Source organism: Cervus elaphus, chromosome 5, assembly GCF_910594005.1.
Source record: "Cervus elaphus chromosome 5, mCerEla1.1, whole genome shotgun sequence".
NCBI classification, from domain to species: domain Eukaryota; kingdom Metazoa; phylum Chordata; class Mammalia; order Artiodactyla; family Cervidae; genus Cervus; species Cervus elaphus.
In genome coordinates this window covers 97,831,559-97,852,637 of record NC_057819.1, presented here as the reverse complement: position 1 = coordinate 97,852,637, position 21,079 = coordinate 97,831,559, and the positions used below count along the sequence as shown (strand labels likewise).

At 54.0% G+C, this 21,079-nt stretch overlaps 1 protein-coding gene across 1 annotated transcript in view; it reads right to left on the bottom strand.

The window, feature by feature from the left end:
- Positions 1-21,079, bottom strand: part of SLC13A5 (solute carrier family 13 member 5) — a 29,841-nt gene extending 8,762 nt beyond the window's left edge. Inside the window, exons 1-11 of the mRNA XM_043903468.1 lie at positions 20,946-21,079; positions 20,321-20,436; positions 15,153-15,281; positions 14,752-14,888; positions 12,231-12,418; positions 11,055-11,220; positions 9,205-9,327; positions 5,454-5,663; positions 4,375-4,475; positions 3,231-3,349; positions 1,084-1,245 (exon numbers count right to left, since the gene is read on the bottom strand). Of these exons, the coding sequence (XP_043759403.1) occupies positions 1,084-1,245; positions 3,231-3,349; positions 4,375-4,475; positions 5,454-5,663; positions 9,205-9,327; positions 11,055-11,220; positions 12,231-12,418; positions 14,752-14,888; positions 15,153-15,281; positions 20,321-20,422 (1,437 nt within the window). The 5' untranslated portion in view covers positions 20,423-20,436; positions 20,946-21,079. The remainder of the gene's footprint in view (positions 1-1,083; positions 1,246-3,230; positions 3,350-4,374; positions 4,476-5,453; positions 5,664-9,204; positions 9,328-11,054; positions 11,221-12,230; positions 12,419-14,751; positions 14,889-15,152; positions 15,282-20,320; positions 20,437-20,945) is intronic.

Below are 21,079 nucleotides of genomic sequence, written 5' to 3'. Positions count from 1 at the left end.
ATACACATGGACACTCTGGCAACTGAATGAAAATGTACCAACTTCAGTCCTGTGCTGAGGCCTTTTGTAAGTCTGTCCTCCGAACTCCAGAATGTCAAAGGGTAGTGAGCCCCAGCTTTCCCAGGCTCATTTCCCATCTACAGAGGGTTTTCATAGCCCTCATCCTACTCGACCCTCAGTGCACGCATAGGAGAAAGAACTTGAGTGATGTGTTTGGAAGATCCTGAACTTGAACTCAGGTCTTCTGACTCTAAACCTAGGCCTTTTTCTGTGCCACCTTGAGTTGGTACTGCCATGTGATGAGTGACAGAAGGAAATGCAAGAAAAGATGGCAGTCGAGCTTCCTATACGCTCTGCTTTCTTCTCAGGCCCAGCTCAAAACTACATTTGCCCAGAGAACACAGTTCTTTAGCCTGACCCTCAGTACCCTCATTCACAAGCTCTCTAGGCTCAGGGCACACTGCTCCACGATCCCTGAGCTTGCCAAGCAGGGCTTCTGGGACTTTTCAGTCCCGCAGCCATTTCCTTTACATGGGCTTTGTCCAGCTGGGTCCTCTCTGCGTTTGTCCAGCTGGGTCCTCTCTGCCTTTGTCCTGCTGGGTCCACTACCCTTTGCCACTACCTAGGCCTCCCTAAGGTGCCACTACTCCATCTCCGCAGAACGTCTTCTCCCCTCCCACCATCCCCAGGCTCCAGTTCCCCCAAGATCTCTTCCTGGTGGGTTCCAGCCAGTGGTGACCCCTGTCCTGCAGGCCTCCCGCTCACCTGTGCTACATTCTGAGAGCCCCTCTATCATTCCCCCATGGCCTCCTTGGTGCCAGCACTGCCTCCTGAGCTTGAGAAATAATCAATTACGTTTATAAACAAATTTAGAGCACCCAGTTCTTGCTGAGCACTTCGGGTCAGCATAGGGGATACCGAGAAGAACCAGCAAAGCACTGAGGGCAGGCCCAGGGCCATCAGGGACTCAGGGACCTGGGTCTCCAAAGCCTAGCTAGGCTTGGGCCCCTGATGTCACTGCCTCTCTAGGGACCCAGTCAGCTTCCTCTGAAATGACGACTCTCCCCCAGCCGAGTAACTTACCATGGAGGCAAAGATGGGCAGGAACAGGGTGGTGGTGGCCACGTTGCTTGTGCACTCCGTGAGCACAGCAATGAGTGAGGACATGATCAAGGTGATGGCTGTCGGGGACACGGTGTGCAAGGGCTCCATCTGCTTCCCCATCCATTCTGATAGCCCCGAAGCCTGGGAAGCACAGGGAGGGCAGTCACCACAGGGCCACTGGCTCACAGCTCCTCCAGAGCCTGGAGGGACCTTCATCTTTCTCTGAGGAGCTCAGGCCAGCCTTCACTTCCAGCTCTCTTTCTCTGAATACATACCATAGGTGCTGTCATCCATGCCCACAGTTTCCATCTCCAACCTCACTCTGCTGTCTCTGAAATCTGTGTCTCCAGCCTAGCTGGTCTACTGTCTGGATTTCCACCCAGACGTCCTGGGAGCATGTCAGACTAAACACGACCCAACCTGAATTCACCCTCTCTAGCCCAGAATCTGCTCCCCCTGTGCTCCCCAACTAGGTGACTAGACTCACCTACTGTCCAACCTAGAAGGCTAAGGAGTCATCCTGGGGTCTCTCTCCCCCTTATTCTTTATGCCCAGTGACCATGTCACCCAAAACATCTCAAGTCCATCATCTCCTCTCAGTCGCCCATAGTTCTTGAAGCTCAAGAGAGTGATTTGAGCCAGAAACTGGGAATTTATATTTAGGGCTTTAGGCTGAGAATAGATTGTCCAGGGAGAGGATGAAAAGTGGACAGAGAAGAGGCTAAGGATAGAATCTTTGGGAACACTCATATTTATAGGAGAATGGAGAAAAAGTCAGCATAGGAGGCAGAGCAGGAACAGCCAGAGTTACAAGTAGGAGAGAATGATGTTTGGGGGACCAAAAGAGGAAAGAGTTTCAAGGAGGAGAGAGTGGTCCATGGAGTCCAGTGTCCTGAAACTGTGTTAGATGAAGGCTATAGAGCATCTACTGGGTCTCCCCCAAGCCCCGCCCTTCTTAGACCTCCACTCCAGACATCCGAGAGATTTTTCCTAAGTGTACATCTGACCAAGTCACTCTCTGGCTTCAACCCTTCAGTAGCTGCCACCACTTTCAGAATAAAGTCCACACTCCTTATCTTGACCCTCAATGAAGCAGTTTCTGGGAGGTAACACCAGCCTTATTATCTTCTGCTGTTCTTCAGCTAGGTTATTTCACACTTATTTCTTTACTCGTGTGTCACTTCTTTCTGAACTGCTCTTCCAGATATCCCACCATCTCTAGGAAGGGAAATCCTCAAGAACAGAGACTGTATCTCAGTCTCCTCTGTAATTCCTATGCCTGACCTAACATAGATATAGTTGGAAGGTTTGATGATGAATGAATGAGAGATGAATAGATGGATGGATGATTGGAAGGAGAAGTGACTAAATGGATGGATATGTTCATCAAAAAAACATTTATGAACCCACTACTTGCCAGCTAGATGCTGAGCAAACAGCAATAGTAAGATAGACCAAGTTATCTATAACATTCTATTCCCGGATGGATGGACAGATGCACAGATGAATGAACAGATGGATGAAGGACAGCAGCACCAAGGCAGCTCATCCCCTCCCCCTCTAGCTCATTGCTTCCCTATTAGGAAAGGAGGGAAGGAAGAAAGTTGCATTTTGGAGGGTATTTTCTTCCAAATGCTGTTCTCTTCCTGTGTCACTACATACCTAGCTAGAGAAAAAATTTCTAAATGGCAACAGTATCAACAAAAGAGGTCAGCAGGTAGATGAACCAAAGGAAATGGTGAAACTATTCACAAAGATTTGAAAGAAAGATTTGCCTTGAGTAAATCAAAGCAGAGATCATTATTCCCACAGCCTCCCAGGAGACTTCCCAGCGTCCCCCGCCTCTCTTGGCTAACCAGGATCGTTCACTCGTCTCTGAAATCAATCAGAGAGCACTTGCTCTGTTTCAGGTACTACTCATGGTGCGGTGTTTGCAGATGACAAGACAGAGGCACTGTCCTCCTGAAATGTGCAGTTACGTGGAGGAGACAGACACGGAAACACAGAGGCAGAGCCCCGGGGTGCTGGGAAGGAGGGGTGCAGAGGCTCTCAGCTGCCCTCCCGGTGAAGGAAGAGGCCCTAGGCAGCCCCTCACCCTGCCCCGGCCCCGGCAGTGGAGAAGTTACCTCGCATCCTTTAGCCACAGCGAAGCCGCCCCCCAGGAGAAGCACGATCCCCCAGGGCACTTTCTCCTGGGCCACCTTCCAATTCAGCAGTGGGGGTGGATAGAATGGAGTTTTCCTTTCTGAGAAGAGACGATAAAAGCACACACATACATTGGGAATTCCAGTGGTGGTCCAGTGGTCAGGACCCTGCACTTTCACTGCTGAGGGCCATGGGTTCAATCCCTGGTCGGGAAGCTAAGATTCCACAAGCCGCATGGCACAGCCAAAAAAATCACACACAACCCAAAGCAGCATTAGCAAACAAAAGAGATAAAAGTGATCTCATCAAGGGGGCAAAAAGCCTGCAAGGACAATGAGTGCCATCTCATAGCTGTAAATCGGCTAAAATTTACAGTAATCACTACATTGACTGCTGGTAAAGGCATGATATATTAAAGCTATTATATGCTCTGGTAGCGTTATAAATTGGTACAGCCTGTTTAAAAACAATTTGCCAATACATTTTAAAAGCCTTTAAGATATATATACTCTTTTACCCCAGCACCATCACTGCTAGAAGTTTATCCTAAAGAAGAAACACTCTCAAAGAAAAAGCTATATATACAAAAACATTCATTTATAATAATGAAACATTCAAAATAGCCAGAATGCTCCATAACAGGGGAATGGTTATAGCCCCCTGATATAATATAATGCCATAATTAAGAAAATAAATTTGAAGGCTGCAACAGTAACAGGAAATGTTTGTAGAATAACTACAAACAAAAACATGAAAACAAAATCCAACAGAAAACAGATTGAAATATGTTTTGATTATAGCTATATAATATCTGTATGCATACTAACAAAGACTGGGAGGGAGAGAGAAACCCCCAAAATACTGATGGCATCATGGGAAATCCCTTTCTGTTCCTCTTATAAAATAAATAAGATTTCAAATGCTTAAAAAGCAAAAGAAGAGGTCTTGCACCAAACAATACCCAGGGCAGTCTTGGAAAACACCCAGTGTCCAGACTCTGTGATCGAGCCAGGCCTTTGGAACAGGGTGAGATTTTCTCCCTCCTGGGCCCAGGGAACCTCATGGAGACCCTTGGCTGCCAGGGCCCCAACCCTGATGAGTGGGAGGCCAGGACAGGAGCCTTACCTTCCTCGGTCTGGCTGCAGAAGTTGAACTTGGGCTTCTGCGAAGGCATGATGAACAGCAAGATGGCCACAAAGATGGCCACGGTGGCATCGGAGGCGTACCTGGGCAGGGAAAGCACATAGGATTAGCCCGGCTTGGCTGCAGTGACAGTCACGCAACGAACCTGTTCTGTGTCTGAATTCTCCTATGTGAGGAAGCTGGCTCCTCTGAAAAAGAAAACTGATACTCCAGGACTTCCCTGGTGGTCTAGTGGCTAAGACTCTGTGCTCCCAATGCAGGGGGCCTGGGTTCGATCCCTGGTTGGGGAACTAGATCCCATGTGCTGCAACTAAAGCCAAGTAAATAAATAATTAAAATGAAAAGAAAGAAAAAAGAAAGAAAATTGATACCCCAAAGGCCAAGATCAGGGGTGCTGATGCAGACTGAATCCAGGCTGGAAATCAAGACACCTATATTCTTGGCCTGGCTCTGCCACCATCTTTGAGTGACCCTGAGCAGCTCATTTCCCTCTCTCAGCCTGTGTTGCTCTGTAGATGAGCTTCATGCACTCTTCTCAACCAGATTCTCTGGATTTTGGGGTCACCAGGATGACTGTAAGGACTCTGGGGGGACCCCAAGCAGACCTTCAGAATGAAATAAGGCACTGATAGGTGGCTACCTCTCAGACCACATCTTCTGCCTTTTCTACGATATGCATGGTCTCAACTTTTCTTCCTTTCTGATCACATAACTTAGCCAGAAGAGAAACTCCGTATCTCCCTTTGGCCAAGCCTCTTTCTAAAGAAGCTTCTGGACCCTGGATGTGCGTCTTCAGAGGGCCTCATCTGAATCTGGAGAAAGATAAGAAAGGATAGACGGCAGAACAGAGATTGGGGAACCAGAGCACTGGGAGCCCCAGTCGTCACCCAACAAACTTCTGTCACAGCCTGGCTGCCCTGAGGGACCACAAGAACACATCTGTGAGCTTGTCGGAAAGACTGGTGAGACAAAAGCAAGTCCAGAAACCAACAGAGCATTCCAGAACTGGACGGCAGAAAAGGAGGAGAGCCATGAAAGGTGCTGCGGGAGGAGCCACTTACTTTGTCTTTCCCTCTGCCCAGGCGATCGACACCCAGCCGGGCATGAAGCCGGGGTCCCGGGTGAACCACAGGCCGACCAGCAGAAAGAAGCAGAGCAGGACGTTGATCTCAGCGAAGGAGAGGGGCCCCAGCTTCCTGTACTCCGCCCACAGCACCTCGTGCGCAGACTTCTCCTCGCTCTTCTTTTCCAGGCTGCAGCCCCAGGACAGACTAGAGGAGGCAAAGATGACAGGGCGGGGGGAGCGTGTTGGTTGGCCCCGGGGCTGGCTGAATGGAAGTGTGAACACCGGGCAGCAGAATGTGTTAGAAAGCCACAGCGGGCTGCCCGTCACCAGGGGGCGTTGAGCAAGTCCCTCCCCACTCCACATCTCTGTCATCTGCCCACCCAACTTCTCAGGACGTAGTGGCAAAGTCTGTTTTGTGTGCCCAGCATATGCCCCAGGGTGCCCCCAGAACTGGAGGGTGCCCCCAAAGGAAGCCTGAGATAGCACAGCTCAGATGGCCAGTCTAGGCCAAGACTCAGGAAGAGAGGATGGCCAGGAGGGTGGGAGACTGAGCAAAATGGAGCAGGGATGGACAGGAGTAGAGGGGGCAGAAACAAGCAGAATCGAAGCCACCGCTGGCAAGGGCGTCCTGGCCGGTATCAGTCGCCTAGAGGCCAGCTGCTGCCATCATCTAGGGGATACTGAGAAATATGGAACCAGCTCACGGTAGAGCCAAGGCTCCCTCAAGCTCCCTGTCTTCCTTCTCCCACTGCGGCCTGGAGCTGCTTTCAATGGTACCGGCATGCTAGTCCTCATCATCAGGTGACTCAGGAGGACACAAGGAACAAGGACAGGTCCCAGCAGACTGGGTCAGGCAGGAGCAAGGTGGGTGCTTACATTCCAAGGAGCTGAGGTAGGATTAGGGACCCAGCAGACTTGGGCAGGGGGGTGGGGAGTGTGGGGGCTGGAAGTGAGTGTGGCTAAGGCAGGGGGCAATAGAGGATGAGATGGTTGGATGGCATCACTGACTCAATGGACATGAGTCTGAGCACACTCTGGGAGATGGTGAAGGACAGGGAAGCCTGGCGTGCTGCAGTCCATGGGGTCTCAAAGAGTCAGACACGACTGAGCGACTCAACAACAGAAGTCTTGGGGAGGGACTGGCTGGGGTCACTGGCACACAGAATACCAACCCCGAGGAATCTATCAGCCTGAAGGTGGTGGCAAGGCCAACTTGATTGTCCCTAGAGAGCCTTCCCTTCTGGGAGTCCTTCCTGGGACCCTAAGTCAGACTTCCAAGGAGCACAGGAGTTGCAGAATAGGTATCCCGGTGCTGAATCCTGGAGCCAGGGCTAGATGCGAACCGCCTTTAAGAGGGTAAGAGCCAGCCCGGAGATGGGGCTCGGCCTGGAGCAGGGACTCAGGGATGTTTGGATGCAGCCTCCCATGGTGCTCAGGGGTTAGGAAAGGACGCTACAGGGGCGAGGGCTGGGAACTCAGGTCTACACAGCCTGCCAGGATCTCCGCTTTGGACAAGAGACCAGGCTGTTTGTCCCCAGGGCCACCCACCAGGGATACCTTCTAGGTCATCCAGCAGGGGGATGGCTCCGCTGGGGTGGGAGCTGGCCTCTCTGTCCTCGCCCCCGTGGCATGAGAGTCTGTGTTCTACCTGCCACCAATCTATTGCCTCCTGTAGCTCCTGAGACTCTGGGGCTGGGCCGGAAGCTTCAGGCTTCCAGAACAGGATAAGAGGGGACTCTGGTAGCCACCCAGCTCTTTTCTGATGCTGGTGACATATCCTGACAACACAGCAGCTGCAGACCCTGGGGGCAGCATCATATATTCAGCTGTCCAGTGCTGGCCCTGCCATAGTGGTGCCGCCAGGCCTTCAGTTCCCTCTGAGGCTAAGTGTTCCATGCTTATCCTTGGGTTAATCCATCTGGTGACCTCTGGGCTGGCATGAGAGAAAGGCAGATGGATCCAGCCTTCCTGTGGGAGCCCCAGGGGGCTGGATGGGTGCACAGTGTCCTTCTGCAGTAGAATGGCCTTCCTCAAGAGGCTGATGAACTGGGTAGACATGCTGCTGGAGAGGCCAAGGGACCCTGAGCCCCCTGGAAGGGGTCCAGGAAACCCTCCTCCCTGACTAAGGGCTCAGCCTGATGAGGAGGGCTGGGTGTAAGCCAGCAGCAATGTCCCACCAGTCCTGAGGGGTCCTGGGGTGAGCTGCAGCCTCCTTGGCTGGACATGGCCTAGGAAACTGCCCATAAACTCTGGAAGATCCATTTTTTATGAATCAGGCTGGAAGGAAAGACCCTGACATTGCTCTCCATAACCAACCAAGTAAGGGATTCAAGCTGGGCAGCCAGGCGCCTAAGGGAGCAGCTTCCCTTTCACGAGGGGGTCCGGACACGGGGCAGGGTGGGGATGTGACTGAGGCCTAAGTCTACCTTTACGTTTTTAATACAGCTGCTCTGATTATGGATAGAGATTTTTTTTTTACTGTAGTTTTCAAAACAATTCCTCCTTCAGAAGAAAACTTAACCAAAATGCCCCTTTTTCCCCATTAACTCACAGGTTTTCATGGGCATCTTTGCCTTTCAGCTCTGAAGTCTCCTCTCTCCTGCCACATAGGCCTGTTTTTCACTGGAGCTCAAGCTCCCTGTGAATTAAGGCACAGAGCATGCGGCTCACGTAGATAAGTCCATGCCTTTAAAAATGACAGCAACAGGGACTTCCCTGTGTGGTCCAGGGGCTGAGACTCTGTGCTCCCAATGCAGGGGGCCCTGGTTCGACCCCTGGTCAGGGAATTAGATCGTGCATGCCCTTGTGAAGATCCCACCTGCCACAGCAAAGATCGAAGAATCCCAAGTGCCGTAACTAAGACCGGGGGCAGTCAAATAAATAAAAACAAATTTTAAAAAAAATTTAAAATGACAACAACATTTTGAGGTGTTTGTCAGCCACACGTCATGGTTTCTGTGCAAAGCCTGGCTGCTGTCAAGGTTGACCTTGGTGAACCATGCCTGTGTGCTGGGAACCAGAAGGTAAACTTTGCAGAAGTGGCGTGCTTCTGGGAACATTGTGAGCGTTCAGTAAATCTGGGCTTGGATTGATTGGGACACTCTCAGGCCGTCTGCCGTGACCTGGCCTAAAAGTCACTTGCGGCCAAGTGGAAGTCTGTCTAGTTCTACACCAAGAACAAGCGTCTCGTTAATTGCTTTGACTCGAGTTCAATGGCACAGCTGCTCCTTCTCCCTGGGCTGGGTGCTGGGCGAGTGCGGGGGTCAGAGAGGACTTACCGCAGGCCCCAGAGGAGCTCGGGGTGGGGGGCGGCACTGGTGCATGACTTCAAGTGCCGGGGGGTGGGGGGCGGTGGGCTCAGAACACGGAGTGTCCAGGGAGGCCCAGAGCAGTGAGCAAGCTGGCAATCGTCAGAATCGGAATGGCGGGGGGGTGGGTGGGTGGGGGTGGGACCTGGGAAAGGAGTTGCCGAGGAAGCGGCATTTGAACTGGCCTTGAAGACTGAGGAGGTTGGAAGGGAGGAAGGCAGGGAATGGCATTCCGGGGAGAGGGAATAGCAAGTGCAAAGGCATGCGGAGCTGCAGGGGTGGCAGGAAATGGAGGGCAAGCCAGCAGGAGATGGGGCTGCTGAGAAATGGTCAGAACCAGACAGGAAGCACTCTCTAGACTTAGCTGCTGAGCCATAGGGGTTTGCTGCAGGGCCCGGCACGGGCAGACCCACTACTGTGTCACCATCTCAGACTTACTCGAATCTCATGTACATGAAGCGGAGCCAAAACCAGGAGAGCAGGAGCATGATCAGCATGTTGGGGAAGGCGAATCCGAACCAGGAGGCGAAGTTCACGATGTCTTTGCTGTCTGGAAACAACCTGATGGGAGACACACCAGTCCACCCACATCTCTACCAGATGCTGGGCTGTGGAGAGTGGGTAGGCTGGACCCTCTGGGCAGAGGCTGAGCTACAGCTGGGCCCCGAGAGCTAGTCTGAAGCAGGGGGAGCTCATCCTCCTGAGGTCCAGCCACCCACATGCACCACTCGGCACTCTCTCAATCAAGCAGGGGCCCCAGAACAGAGCCACGCACAAGACAAGCCTGCAGTGTGACCAGCCGACCCTCCTAGGGGTCCACACCTGGCTGAGAAGCTCATGAAAAGCGAGGCCCTTCAGTCTAGAAGAATACACCTTTGTACACACATAACTGGCCAACAGGTCCAGGGGGTCCACGGATTCCTCAGAATCACCCTGTGGGTGTGGGCTTCCACAAGAGAAGGGCCCCCTTAAAAGATCAAATCTCAAAATCTTCCCAGGGTGGAATCAGACAGTGTTTCCTGGGGGCTGGAAGAGAGTCACTTCTGCCCCCAGGCCCAGGCGCTGCTCCCTTTAGCCCAAGAGTGAAGTGGCATAGCGCTTCCCTGCTGGCTCAGCAGTAAAGAATCCACCTGCCAATGCAGGAGGCATGGGTTCGATCCCCTGTAGGAGGAGATGGCAACCCACTCCAGTATTCTTGCCTGGGAAATCCCATGGCCTAAGGAGCCTGGCGGGCCACAGTGCATGGGGTTGCAAAGAATACGACTGAGCAACTAAACAACAACATAGCCACAATTTTTCTCACTCAGCCCAGACAGGCAGCTTTGCCCAGAGGAGCTCCAGGGAGAACCATAAGGCTGTCATTACAGAAAACACTTGCAGAAGCAAAGCGGTCTGCTTGTTCCATCTCAAGTGCCCGCCCTGCCAGGCTGCAGGCCTGCCCTTCCCACCTCCAAGCCACCCTCCCCACCCCTGTCCAGGGTGCTTGTCTACACAGGACGGCCACCACCATACTTCTGTTCCTTCTCTCTGTACCTACTGCGATTTTTACTTATCTTCACTAACACATTTACATCACCCATCAGAACTCTCCAGGCATCTGCTACCCTCCGTCGCCCTTGAGTATCCCACTGGCAGGCCCCAGGACCCTCTCACTTCTGTGACCCCAGCCTCACAAGACCAGGCACAGAACTACGCCATCAGAGCCTGGTCCCTTTCTGGTCAGGGCTGAAAAGTTCCAAACAGCCCCCTGTTTGGGGGCCACACAAGAGCACACATCCCCTCAAGGGCAATTAGAAGGGCCCTAGTGGTGAGCCGGTGAGGCACCAGCTAACCTAACTGCTAACCTTCCCCAACATCATAGAACCATCATCATTAAAGAGCAAGGTTGTGAACCGGCTTTGAGGGGAGCGTCTTTAGAGGCATCTGTTTTCTACAAGTTTTAACCAAGGACCCTGCTTCTCAAAATACGTTGTCATTTCCCATGACGGGGTCTGGGTTCAATCCACATTCCCCTTCTGAGCAAGAATCCTGAGCCCAGGAAAGAAAGATGGGACTTGCCCCAGGGTGAAAAGCAACCCTGTCTGTGGACATCAGCTCCCCCGCTGAGGGGTCTTGAGCGTGTGCAGTGGGGCTGGGCCACAGAGGCTGAAGGCAGCACATCCTCCCTGTTCTGACATGTCCCTCCAGCCCCAGAACCCAGCTGAAGAGAAGGCAGAGGTGGGTGGGCCCCTCCAGCCCCATCCCTCTCACACTGTTTATTGTCCCCAAAGTCATGGCCAGCGACTCACTCTTGCATCTGGCCCAGGAGCACCACGTTGGGTCCGGTCCCAGTCAGAGTGGCAGTGCCTCCAATGCTGGCCGAGTAACATATGCACAGGGTCAGGGCCTTGCACACTTTCTTCCTGTTGACCTCCTGCTGCCTCGCAGAGGGACCTTCCAGAGTTGCTTGGTTCCCTGTGGTGGGCACACCGCCATGAATTGAGCCAGCCCTGGGGGCCACCTGCCCAGCTCCAGCTCCAGCTCCAGCTCCTGACCCAGCTGCTGACTTGAGGATCTGGGCATGCCGGCTCTGCCAGCTCTTCCCCCAGGTTTTCTTTCCTCAGCCTCAAGCCCCAGGCTGTGGTCTGACCCCATCTGCCACCCACAGTCATGTCCCACAGCTCCTCAATGACTTGTGCAAAAACTCAGCAGCTTCAGACACACTCCTTTCTTTCCTGCCTCCTTGCTGTCACTCAAGATGTTCCCTTGAGTCGTCCTGATCCATCTCAGATGTCCCCTCTTCCTAGCAAGGCCTCTTCCTTTTCTATGCTTCCTCTGTGTCTGGTTTAGGGTGTTCTGTGGCCTCTCCCAAGTCAGATGAGCTGTCCGAGGGGCCCCCTGACCCCATCCCACCAGGCTCTGTGAATCTGCAGTACGAGGGTGTCTGCTTCATCTCTGCAGCCCAGGACCTGGTCCAGGGTCTGGCCATCAGCACAGGCCCCGAGAGGCCATGCGGGGCCCTGGGGATGAACGAGGCAGAGGAAAGGCACGGGCACTCTCTGACTTCCTCAATCTCAGTGTCCAGCCATACCTCAGGGGGAGCCAAGGTATGACCACCAGCCCCAAAACCTGTGGGAACAGAGTGGCGGAGGGATTTGGCCTGTTCAGACGAGGCCTCCCTAAGGATAAGTAGGGGTAGAAAGGATTCCAGGGCATCCAGTAGGAGCTCAAAAGATACCCAAATGAATAATCACATCAACATGTATTGATTTCTGTGATGGCAGGAAGAGATGCAGGAGGAACTTGCTGTAAGCTCCACGAAAAGATGGAACTTTTATGTACTAAGCACATTCCTAAAAGTTAGGAAAACAGCATTTCAAAGTATTTCTCTATGTGCTTGTAAAAAAAAGGAGGGCTCCAGAAAGCAGGGAGGTGGCTCAAGTTTTTGGAAACAGAGGAGAAGCCTGCCCTGGCCAGGGGCTCACCTGGCAGCTCGCCGGCCTTGCCCTTTTCTGCCAGCTCCAGGGTCCCCAGGCTGGCCTCGGTGGCTGCACTCGTGGCCTCCATCTGCTGCAACACGGCCTCCACGATGGGCACCATCATGGCCGTGGTGGCCGTGTTGCTGATCCACATGGAGAGAAAGGCCGTGGCGCCCATAAAGCCCAGCATCAGCCTGCAGAGGAGGGGCAGAGAGGAAAGCCAGAGAATTCCCCACCCCCGGCACCCCCAACCCCTAGCGAACTAGGTCCTGCCCCGTGCAGGGACGCCAGGGGCCAGCACCAGGGTGCAGAGGCCGGTTTGGGACTGGATAGTCTAGGAGTGATGCAGTGTTAATACCTGCCTCCCCACCTCCCTCCCTCTGCCAATCTCCACAAACATTATTGACATCTACTCTGCTGGCTACTGGGTCACCACGAGGCCTCAGCTCCCGTCATGGCTCTACGGAGCTCACGCTCTAGCAAGCGAAGCACAGGCACGCAGTTGGTGCAGGCAGAGCGTGGAGTAGGCCCTAGTACAACCTAGGGGCACACAGGAGGAGCAGTCCCAGCTTCCCATTTCTACCTGGAGGATTTCCAGCCCCCCAGATCCTGCTCCTCCTGAGTTCAGAACGCCTGCATGGAGTCAGGCTTCCAGAAGGGGGAGAGCCAGGAGGGGCCTGGGGAAGTGGGACCTCCCTCGTGGCTAACCCCCGCCCCACGTCTCCACTCACACACTGTGCCCCCCTCCACTCTGCCGCAGATCAGAGCCCCAGAGAGTACTCAAAACACATGTTCCCTTCCCATATGGCACCCCACTTTCTACCTCTGTCCCTGCTGAGTCATCTGCCTGGAAAACTCCCCTCATGGCCCTTCAGAGCCTTCAGGCAGCACCTCTTCTCTGACGCTTCCCTCCCAATGCACACGGGGTAGGGCTGACCACACCCTCCTCGGTCTTCTCTAGGACGCTCCTCCCTGGCTGGAGACAGAACTGTGTCCACATCTGCTCCATGAGCACAAAGGTCTGATTCTTCACCATGGGTCCCGCACACTTGGCACAAGGCCAGGAGCAGAAGGCGTTCCAGGGTTGGGGGCAGGAGGGGTTTGGCTGAATGGAACTCAACTTCTTGGCCCTCAAGCCCTTCCGCAGTCAGGCCCTTCCCCAGGGCCACTCATTTATTTGCCTGTAGAAGGGTCTGGGGGCTGCCTTGCACCGTGGTTTAACAGATGTCCCTGCAGGTAGACCTCATGGTCCCCTAAGTACAAAGGCTGGAAGCCAGGCTTACAGGAGGGGGCAGTGACAGGAGGGAGCAGAGAAGCATGAATGAATATCTTGGATTTGGTTTGGGAGCAAAATGCTCCAGCATACTCCAGAATAAGGTCCACCCGCTGATGGAGAAAAGCCTCCCACTCAAAGGATCCTAGGAACAAGAATTCGGGGGCCTGCAAGGCCTCATGTTTCTAGGCAACCAGTTCTGATGTGACCCTGAAAACCAGTCGCTGGAGGGGCTCGATGTCAAGAAGGGTCACAGGTCAAAGAGTCACAAGCCCTCACTCAAGAGAGCTGGGGTGCCAAGGGTGCTCAGACACTGGCCTCCTGGAGGGCGGGCAGGTCTCTGCCCTCAGGGCCCAGCATGGTCCTTGACACAAGGACATCGAAGGACGGACTAACTGTGAACTAACCCACCCACCTTCCCAAGGCTGGGCTGGGTCACGGCATCATTAGAAAGATGCATCCTGAGTTCCAGATTAGAGGGGGCAGGGTGCCATCAGACAGGCCAGGTCCAATCCCCATGTGATGTCAGCAGAACAGTTAACCCCTCTCTGCCTCAAATTCCTCATCTACAGAACAGAACATGGGTAATGAGAATAAACCCCAACTCTCAGAGGTGTGGTAAGAGTTAGAAGAGGTGATGAGTAAGCCCCTGGTATCATGCCCTGGGCACTGCAGGCACCATGGTGAGTCTGCGAGATCAGCTCCACAACTTGGCGGGAATGGCCTGTGACTGGTAGGGAGACCTTGGAGAGGGGTGAGACCACTGAGTGGTGGGGGGAAGGTGAGGTGGGCAGCAGCTTTGCAGAGGGAATAGATGTGCCAGCTTTGGATGACTTTTCTACTTCCCCCTGAGCTAGGTAGTTGAGCCATCTCTTTCTTGCTTTCCCCACAAAACTCCTAGGGGTATCAGGTACAGCTTGATCCAGCCTGCACCCACCCTGTCCCCTGGATCCTGCAGCCTTTCCCCCAGGAAGTCTTCTGAACATGCAGGGACCCTTGCTGAGCAGTCTTCTCTAGATTCAGAGAAACTTTACCCACTGCTGCTTACCATACACCCCCCTCCCAGTTGCTCCCCGACTCCCACCATCCTTGCATCTGGCCTCCCTAGCTAAGATTGTAACATGACCCACCCAGGGGTCTGCCTGGCTGCCCTGCCCAGGTAAGGCCATGGTCAGCCCTTCCCTGTGAGTCCGCGCCCCATATTCCCCTCCCCAGCCCTGGGGCCTAACTGCGAGAGAGAGGAGGCATAATTACTGTGCAGGCTTGGTCCCCACCCAGAGGAGCGTGCGCAGAGCAATCCTCTTGTGCAGGTTCCAGTGCTCCACAGCCACAGCCACGATGAGACCGCCAAGGAACAGCATGTTGGTATCCTTCATGTACTGGATGCTCACCTGCAGGTGGGCACAGAGGCCCCATCAGACCCGCCCCCTGGCCACACACTCCTTGGGCTCAGGGCCACCCAAGTCCCCAGAGACAGGCGAGCAGAACAGATGCTGACTTCAGGGCAGCTTGGAGTGGGGACGGAGGGTCAAGGGTACGTCTCTCTGCCAGAGAGAGCCCACAAACAGGGTCTGATCTGGTCCCCCGGATCCTACGCAGCTGAGAGCTGAGCTCAGAGGATGAGTCATAGGGAGAGATGTTCTGGGGCTGCTCACCTGCTTGGAGTCCAGAATCTTGAAGAGTGGGAAAAGCAAGGCAGGCAGGAGGGCGGTGACAGCCAGGGGGATGACTTCTGTGCACCAGTAAATGGCCATGATGATGATGATGTAGGCACACCTGACAAACTGGAGAGACAGCCCTGAGATCCTGCAGACTGCTGCCATCCCGCTCCCCAGCCCAGAACACTCAGCATGGCAGTGGGCATGCATGCATGTGTGCTCGGTCACTTCAGTCGTGTCCAACCCGTGGACTGGAGCTCACCAGGCTCCTCTGCCCATGGGGTTCTCCAGGCAAGAACACTGGAATGGGTTTCCATGTCATCTGATTTGAAAAGTCAGCTCATTGGAAAAGACCCTGAGGCGGGGAAAGATTGAGAGTAGGAAGAGAAGGGGAAGACAGAGGATGAAATGGCTGGATGGTATCATCAACTCATTGGACATGAGTTTGAGCAAGCTCTGGGAAATGGTGAAGGATAGGGAAGCCTGGAGTGCTGCAGTCCATGGGGTTATAAAGAGTTGGACAACCTCCGGGGATCTTCCTGATCGAAGGATCTAACATGCGTCTGTTATGTCTCCTGCACTGGCAGGCAGGTTCTTTACCACTAGCACCACCCAGATGCACAGCACAGCTATCTTCTAATTCGCTCTTTTTACTTGCATCACTCCACAATGCTGCTTCCTTTCTTTTTTTGCAAGTCAGATCATATCACTCCTTTGTTTAAAAGCCTTTCTCTGCCTTCAGGACAGAAGCCAAATGCCCTAGCACTCTTTGGAGACCTTTCTGCCACGGAGCAGGCCCCTCCAGCCACATCTTCTTGCCCACTCCCAGTTTGAGCTCCATGACCCCAGAGCCATGGTGAGAACTGAAGCCGATGCCCCGCCTCCCGTGGCTGCAAGACGCTCCCTTGGCCTGGAGAGAGTGCTCAGGGCTCAGCTCAGCACTGCTCCTTGGGCATCTCCCCCTTCCTGCCCCTAGCCTGGGTCTGCGCCCTTCCTCTATGCCCCTACCCCCACCCCCAGCAAGCAGCACACTTGAGTTGGCATTATTTGTTTCACCAGCACCACTCCTGACTTCATGCCCCCGCACCCCGAAGAGTGGAGTCAGCAGTGGAGAGCAGAATCCATGTCACTCAGCATCCAACACAGGCCTGACACCCCAGGGACACTCAGCAAGTGCTGGTTGGAGGAACGACCGGCACAGCATGGGCTAAGACAAATGCACCTGCGCAATCACGGTTTATCATCACCAAGATAACATGTGTTATATGCATGGAACATCGCACAAAGAGACATTCTTTGTCCGGATTGTGTTATCAGTGATAAAATACGAGCACACCAGGACACCTCCTTACTCTGATGCAGGGTTTCTCAGCCTCAGCACTATTGATGCTTTGAGGGGGAGGGGCCTGTCCTGCACATGGCAGGGTGTGTGGGAGCCCCCCAGCCTTCATCCCACTAGATGCCAGTGGCACTCTCCATCTGTAACAACAACAACAAAAGGTCTCCAAGCTTTGCCAGATGTCCCCGAGTTGAGAAGGAGAGGGGAGTCAATGCTGCTGACAGCACTGGGCTGAAGGCAGGACAACAATGTGGTTAGGAGCCCAGCCTTTGACACCGGGCAGGCCTGATCAGTGATCATTATCTGCCACTGTGTGGCCTACCTTGTCTTTGAGGTCGAGAAAGAGAGGTAGGAATGATCTGCTGCAGGGGTAGGCAGTGAGGGAGCGTGCTGCAGAGATTTCAAACACCGTTGTTTAGTCACTAAGTCTTTTGCAACCCCGTGGTTGCAAAGCCCACCAGGCTCCTCTGTCCATGGGATTTCCCAGACAAGAATACTGGAGTGGGTTGCCGTTTCCTCCTCCAGGGATCTTCCAGACCCAGGGATTGAACCCTCATCGCCTGCATTGGCAGGCAGATCCTTCACCACTGAGCCACCAGAGAAGCCTCTTAAGCACAGTAGTACTGTCTAAACTCAGTCTCCTTATCATCATATAATAGCAATTCTCAACAATGTCTTTGATAAAATACTCCTCCCACTCCCAACCCTGGCTGCCCCCTGCTTGTTTCAAGTCCTCACGTATAAATCAAGGATTGAAGAGCACCCATGCTAAACATATGCCACGTAGAAAGTGATGTTTTTATTATCTAAACAGCAGGTGACACGTGTAAGCAATTTTCCCAGACAGTTCCTGGAGGCTCCAAACGAAACCAATAGAAAGCACACGAGACTGACTACCCCCTCTCCTCCTTGCTTCTATCAGGAGGCTCAGGAGATGCCCCTGAATAACATGCTAAGTCACTTCAGCCGTGTCCAACTCTTTGTGACCCCGTGGACTGTAGCCCGCCAGGCTCCTCTGTCCATGGAATTCTCCAGGCAAGAATACTGGAGTGGATTGCCATGCCCTCCCACAAAGTTGACCCTCCCTCATCTAGAATGCTCCAGAGGGTTGTGGGTAGAGAAGGAAAGGACAGGTGACCTTTGAGAAGCCTGAAGAGAGGCTGGCAACCGTGCAGAATGAGATGGGTTCCAGCTGCAGGTGGAAGCCTGAACCCCAGTGAGCTCAGAGCCTTCTCTGCAGCAGAGAGTATGACCAGAGGAGTACTTCAAGCTGAGCTCACTGTGGACAATGGGATTTAAAGGTCAGCACCCAGCACAGTACTGAGCACAACGGGTAGCTCAATAAATACATTAAATGCACAACTGAAGAAAACTGTGGCTTATCATTAACCTAATTATTAAGAAGGGCATCCACGACATATTGTTTAATGGGAAAAGTGTAGCTAAAAGAACATACTGTGTGTACATTATGGGATTTGAAAGTATTTTCATTCAATGGGACTTCCCTGGTGGTCCAGTGGCTAAGACTCTGCACTCATAATGCAGGGGGCCCCGGCTTGAGCCCTGGTCAGGGAAATAGATCCCACATGCTGCAACTAAAAAATCCTGTATGCTACAATGAAGACTGAAGATCCCACATGCTACAATTAAGACCTAGTGCAGCCAAAAAAAAAAAAAAAGTATTTTCATTTTTACTTTATACTTTCCAGACTTTAAGAATTTTTAATAATAATGAATGCATTGTTTATTTAATAAAAAGCAATTTAAAAAAAAAGAAAGAGCCCAGAAAATGGGTAGAAAAGTGGAGGAGAGATGATGACTGGAAGGAAGCAAGGTGTAGGAGAAGAATAAAAGAAGGAAGCCTGCAGCAGAGAGAGGCTGGGGCACCAGTGGAGGGGGACTCACCCTAGGAGTCGCTACCCTCCCCTTGCAGGCTCCCAGGCCCCTGCCCCAGCACCAGGCAGGAAAAGGCAGAAAGGCAGCCTTTGGAGTGACTGTCACTGATGTCTCCCCTTCCCTCGCCTGATCCTCCCTCCCAGCCTAACTTAATGACACGCAGACACAACCTGAGCTGGGGCTCCTAGCTCAGGGTCTCCACTGTATATTGGTGGGGTGGGGGGCGGGTGGCCTTGGTCACACTCTCCTGGAGCAGGAGGGTCAGCAAAGTGACTATGATTAGTCCGGGGAACACTACTTCCACCAGCAGGACTCAAATCACAGCTCTCCTGCCTGACTCCCTCCCACAGCTGGTAACAGCCCCAAATCTCTTTCTACAGAGGAAATACTGTGGATCACAGTTGATGTGGCAACTGAAGAGCCACCCTTGTTGGACCTGCTGTCCTCAGCCCATCCAGGGTCTGTGATCAGCCTACCCAACGGCTCCTCCCCCACCTAGGAACCAGCATGACCTGTTTTGGCACCTACAGCCATAAAATGTCAAAACCAAGCCTTCTTGCTCCATTGTACAGATGGGAACATCAAGTCTCAGGGAACACGGGGGTGTGGCTAAAATCACAAGGATGGGGTGAAAGGTGGAAGTCCAGTTCTCTCGAAGCCTGGCTTCCTGATACCCAGTACAATCCCACTCCTCCAGAACTGCCTTCAGAGCGTCCCCTAAAGAGATCCTCTGTTGCCCAAACCAGCCTGGGTTGTGGAGGGGGAGCAGAGGTTTCCTGTCTGGGCTGAGAGTGAAAGGCTGAAAGAGGGAATGAGTAAGGAGCAGCCAGCAGCCACAAAAGGTTTCAAAGGGCTCGGGCCTCTGCCAAACGGGCCTCTCACTGCCCAGCGGGGCCTGGGCCAGCGCTCCCGGCACCGCCCCCACCCTGCAGCCAAGGCCATTCATTCTCTGCTTCCTTCCCGGGAGCCCTCGGAGGCCAGGGCTCAGGACACAGCTTCCCCGCAACCCTGGTCGTGCCACCCAAGGCGTGAGTTCTGGGAACATGTCCTGCCTCCTGCCGGAGCCACAGTGGGCAGTGAGCAAAAGCAGGCCAACCTGACCTGCCTTTTCAGCTGGGAGCGGCAGCAGGACTCTGATTCAGCTGTGGCTCCCTAGGCTTCAGAGCTGGAAAGAAATATGCATCATAGATTGGGAAACTGAGGCTCAAAAAAGGGCCAGAGGGGGACAAAGATGGGACTCAGGAACCCCAGGTGGCTCAGACGGTAAAGAATCTGCCTGCAATGCGGGAGACCTGGGTTTGATCCCTGGGTTGGGGAGATCCCCTGGAGGAGGGCATAGCAACCCACTCCAGCATGCTTGCCTGGAGAACCCCTGTGGACCGGAGAGCCTGGCGGGCTACAGTCCATGGGGTTGCAAAGAGGCAGACACAACTGAGCGACTAAGCATAGCACAGAATCCACCAAGGTCATGACTTTTTCCTGTCTGTCCCTGACTGGCCTCAGAAGCCACCTACAGCTGGGAAGTCCTCAGTCCCTAAGTGAAGAGACAGGAGCGAGAAGGAAAAGACAAGTGCCCAAGCTCCCTGTTGGTACAGGTGTCTTTTAGGGTCCCTGGGGACTGGGTTATGAACCTGGAGATTCTGAGCCTATGGATGGGCTGTGTGGCCAAGATCTGTGCTATTTTCTAGGTTTGTGTGCTTTGCCAAGACGGTTCTTGTTTCCTGGGATCTGTGAATCCCAAGATCCATGCCCCTCAGAATTCCTGGCAGGGCACCTCCCACGGCATCCGCAGCTCCAGAAGGTGCTTGCCCGGGGGGAAGTCGTGCCCGCCCGGGAATCCGTGCGCTCCACCTAATGGTCCCGGGTTTGGTGCCCCAAAAGGGGCACCCGGCTTCCGGAAGCCACCGGGCTGCCCAGAGACACAACTGACCTTGGCGGGCATCAGAATGATGAGTGGCAGCAGCAGGATCGGGGTGAGGAACAAGATCACGAAGGACTTGAACTTGGAGACATAGCTCAGTGCAGAGGCCATCGCGGAGAGGGAACCTGGCGGGAGAAGCGAGAGAAGGGCAGCCAGTCGTTGCACCGGCTTAAGAAGGGGCCGCAGTCCCAGGGAGGGGGTTGGAGGGGGCGGCGGCAACTCCGCCTCCCACGACGGAGCCTCCCCGCGGCTCCGGGGGCGGGGCCATCCCGCAAGGTCGGTGGGACAAGCCTGCCCCCAACTCTGCCTCTGGGCCGCCGCGGGCGGCGCCTGCGGGCTCCAGCGCTTCGGGCCGGCGCTCCAGGAGGGGTCGGGTGCCCGGCACCTCCTGACTCTCCAAGCCCCTATCTCTCCCTCCTTTTCACCTGTGATGCCCTAGAGAGGAGTGCCCGAGGGCGTCCAAGCGGGAGGGATCTGTCATTCAGTCTGGGCTTAGACATTCGGGTGCCCCCCACCCCAGCCCCCTCCGCATCTTCATCTGCCTTTCCTGGGCCCCGTCTGGGTCCCAGGTGAAGGTTCCCAGCGGTTTCTGAGTCTTTCAGATCCATCTTCCCAATCTCTCCCTCCTTTTCACCTGGTTACTTCTGCTCCTCACACGCCGATCCCGGAGGGGTCTCCCACAAAGGCAATGACCCACCGAGCACCCAGCGCGGTCTGCTCCGAGGGCCTCTTCTCCTCGCCTTCCACCCACCCCACCACCCCCATCCC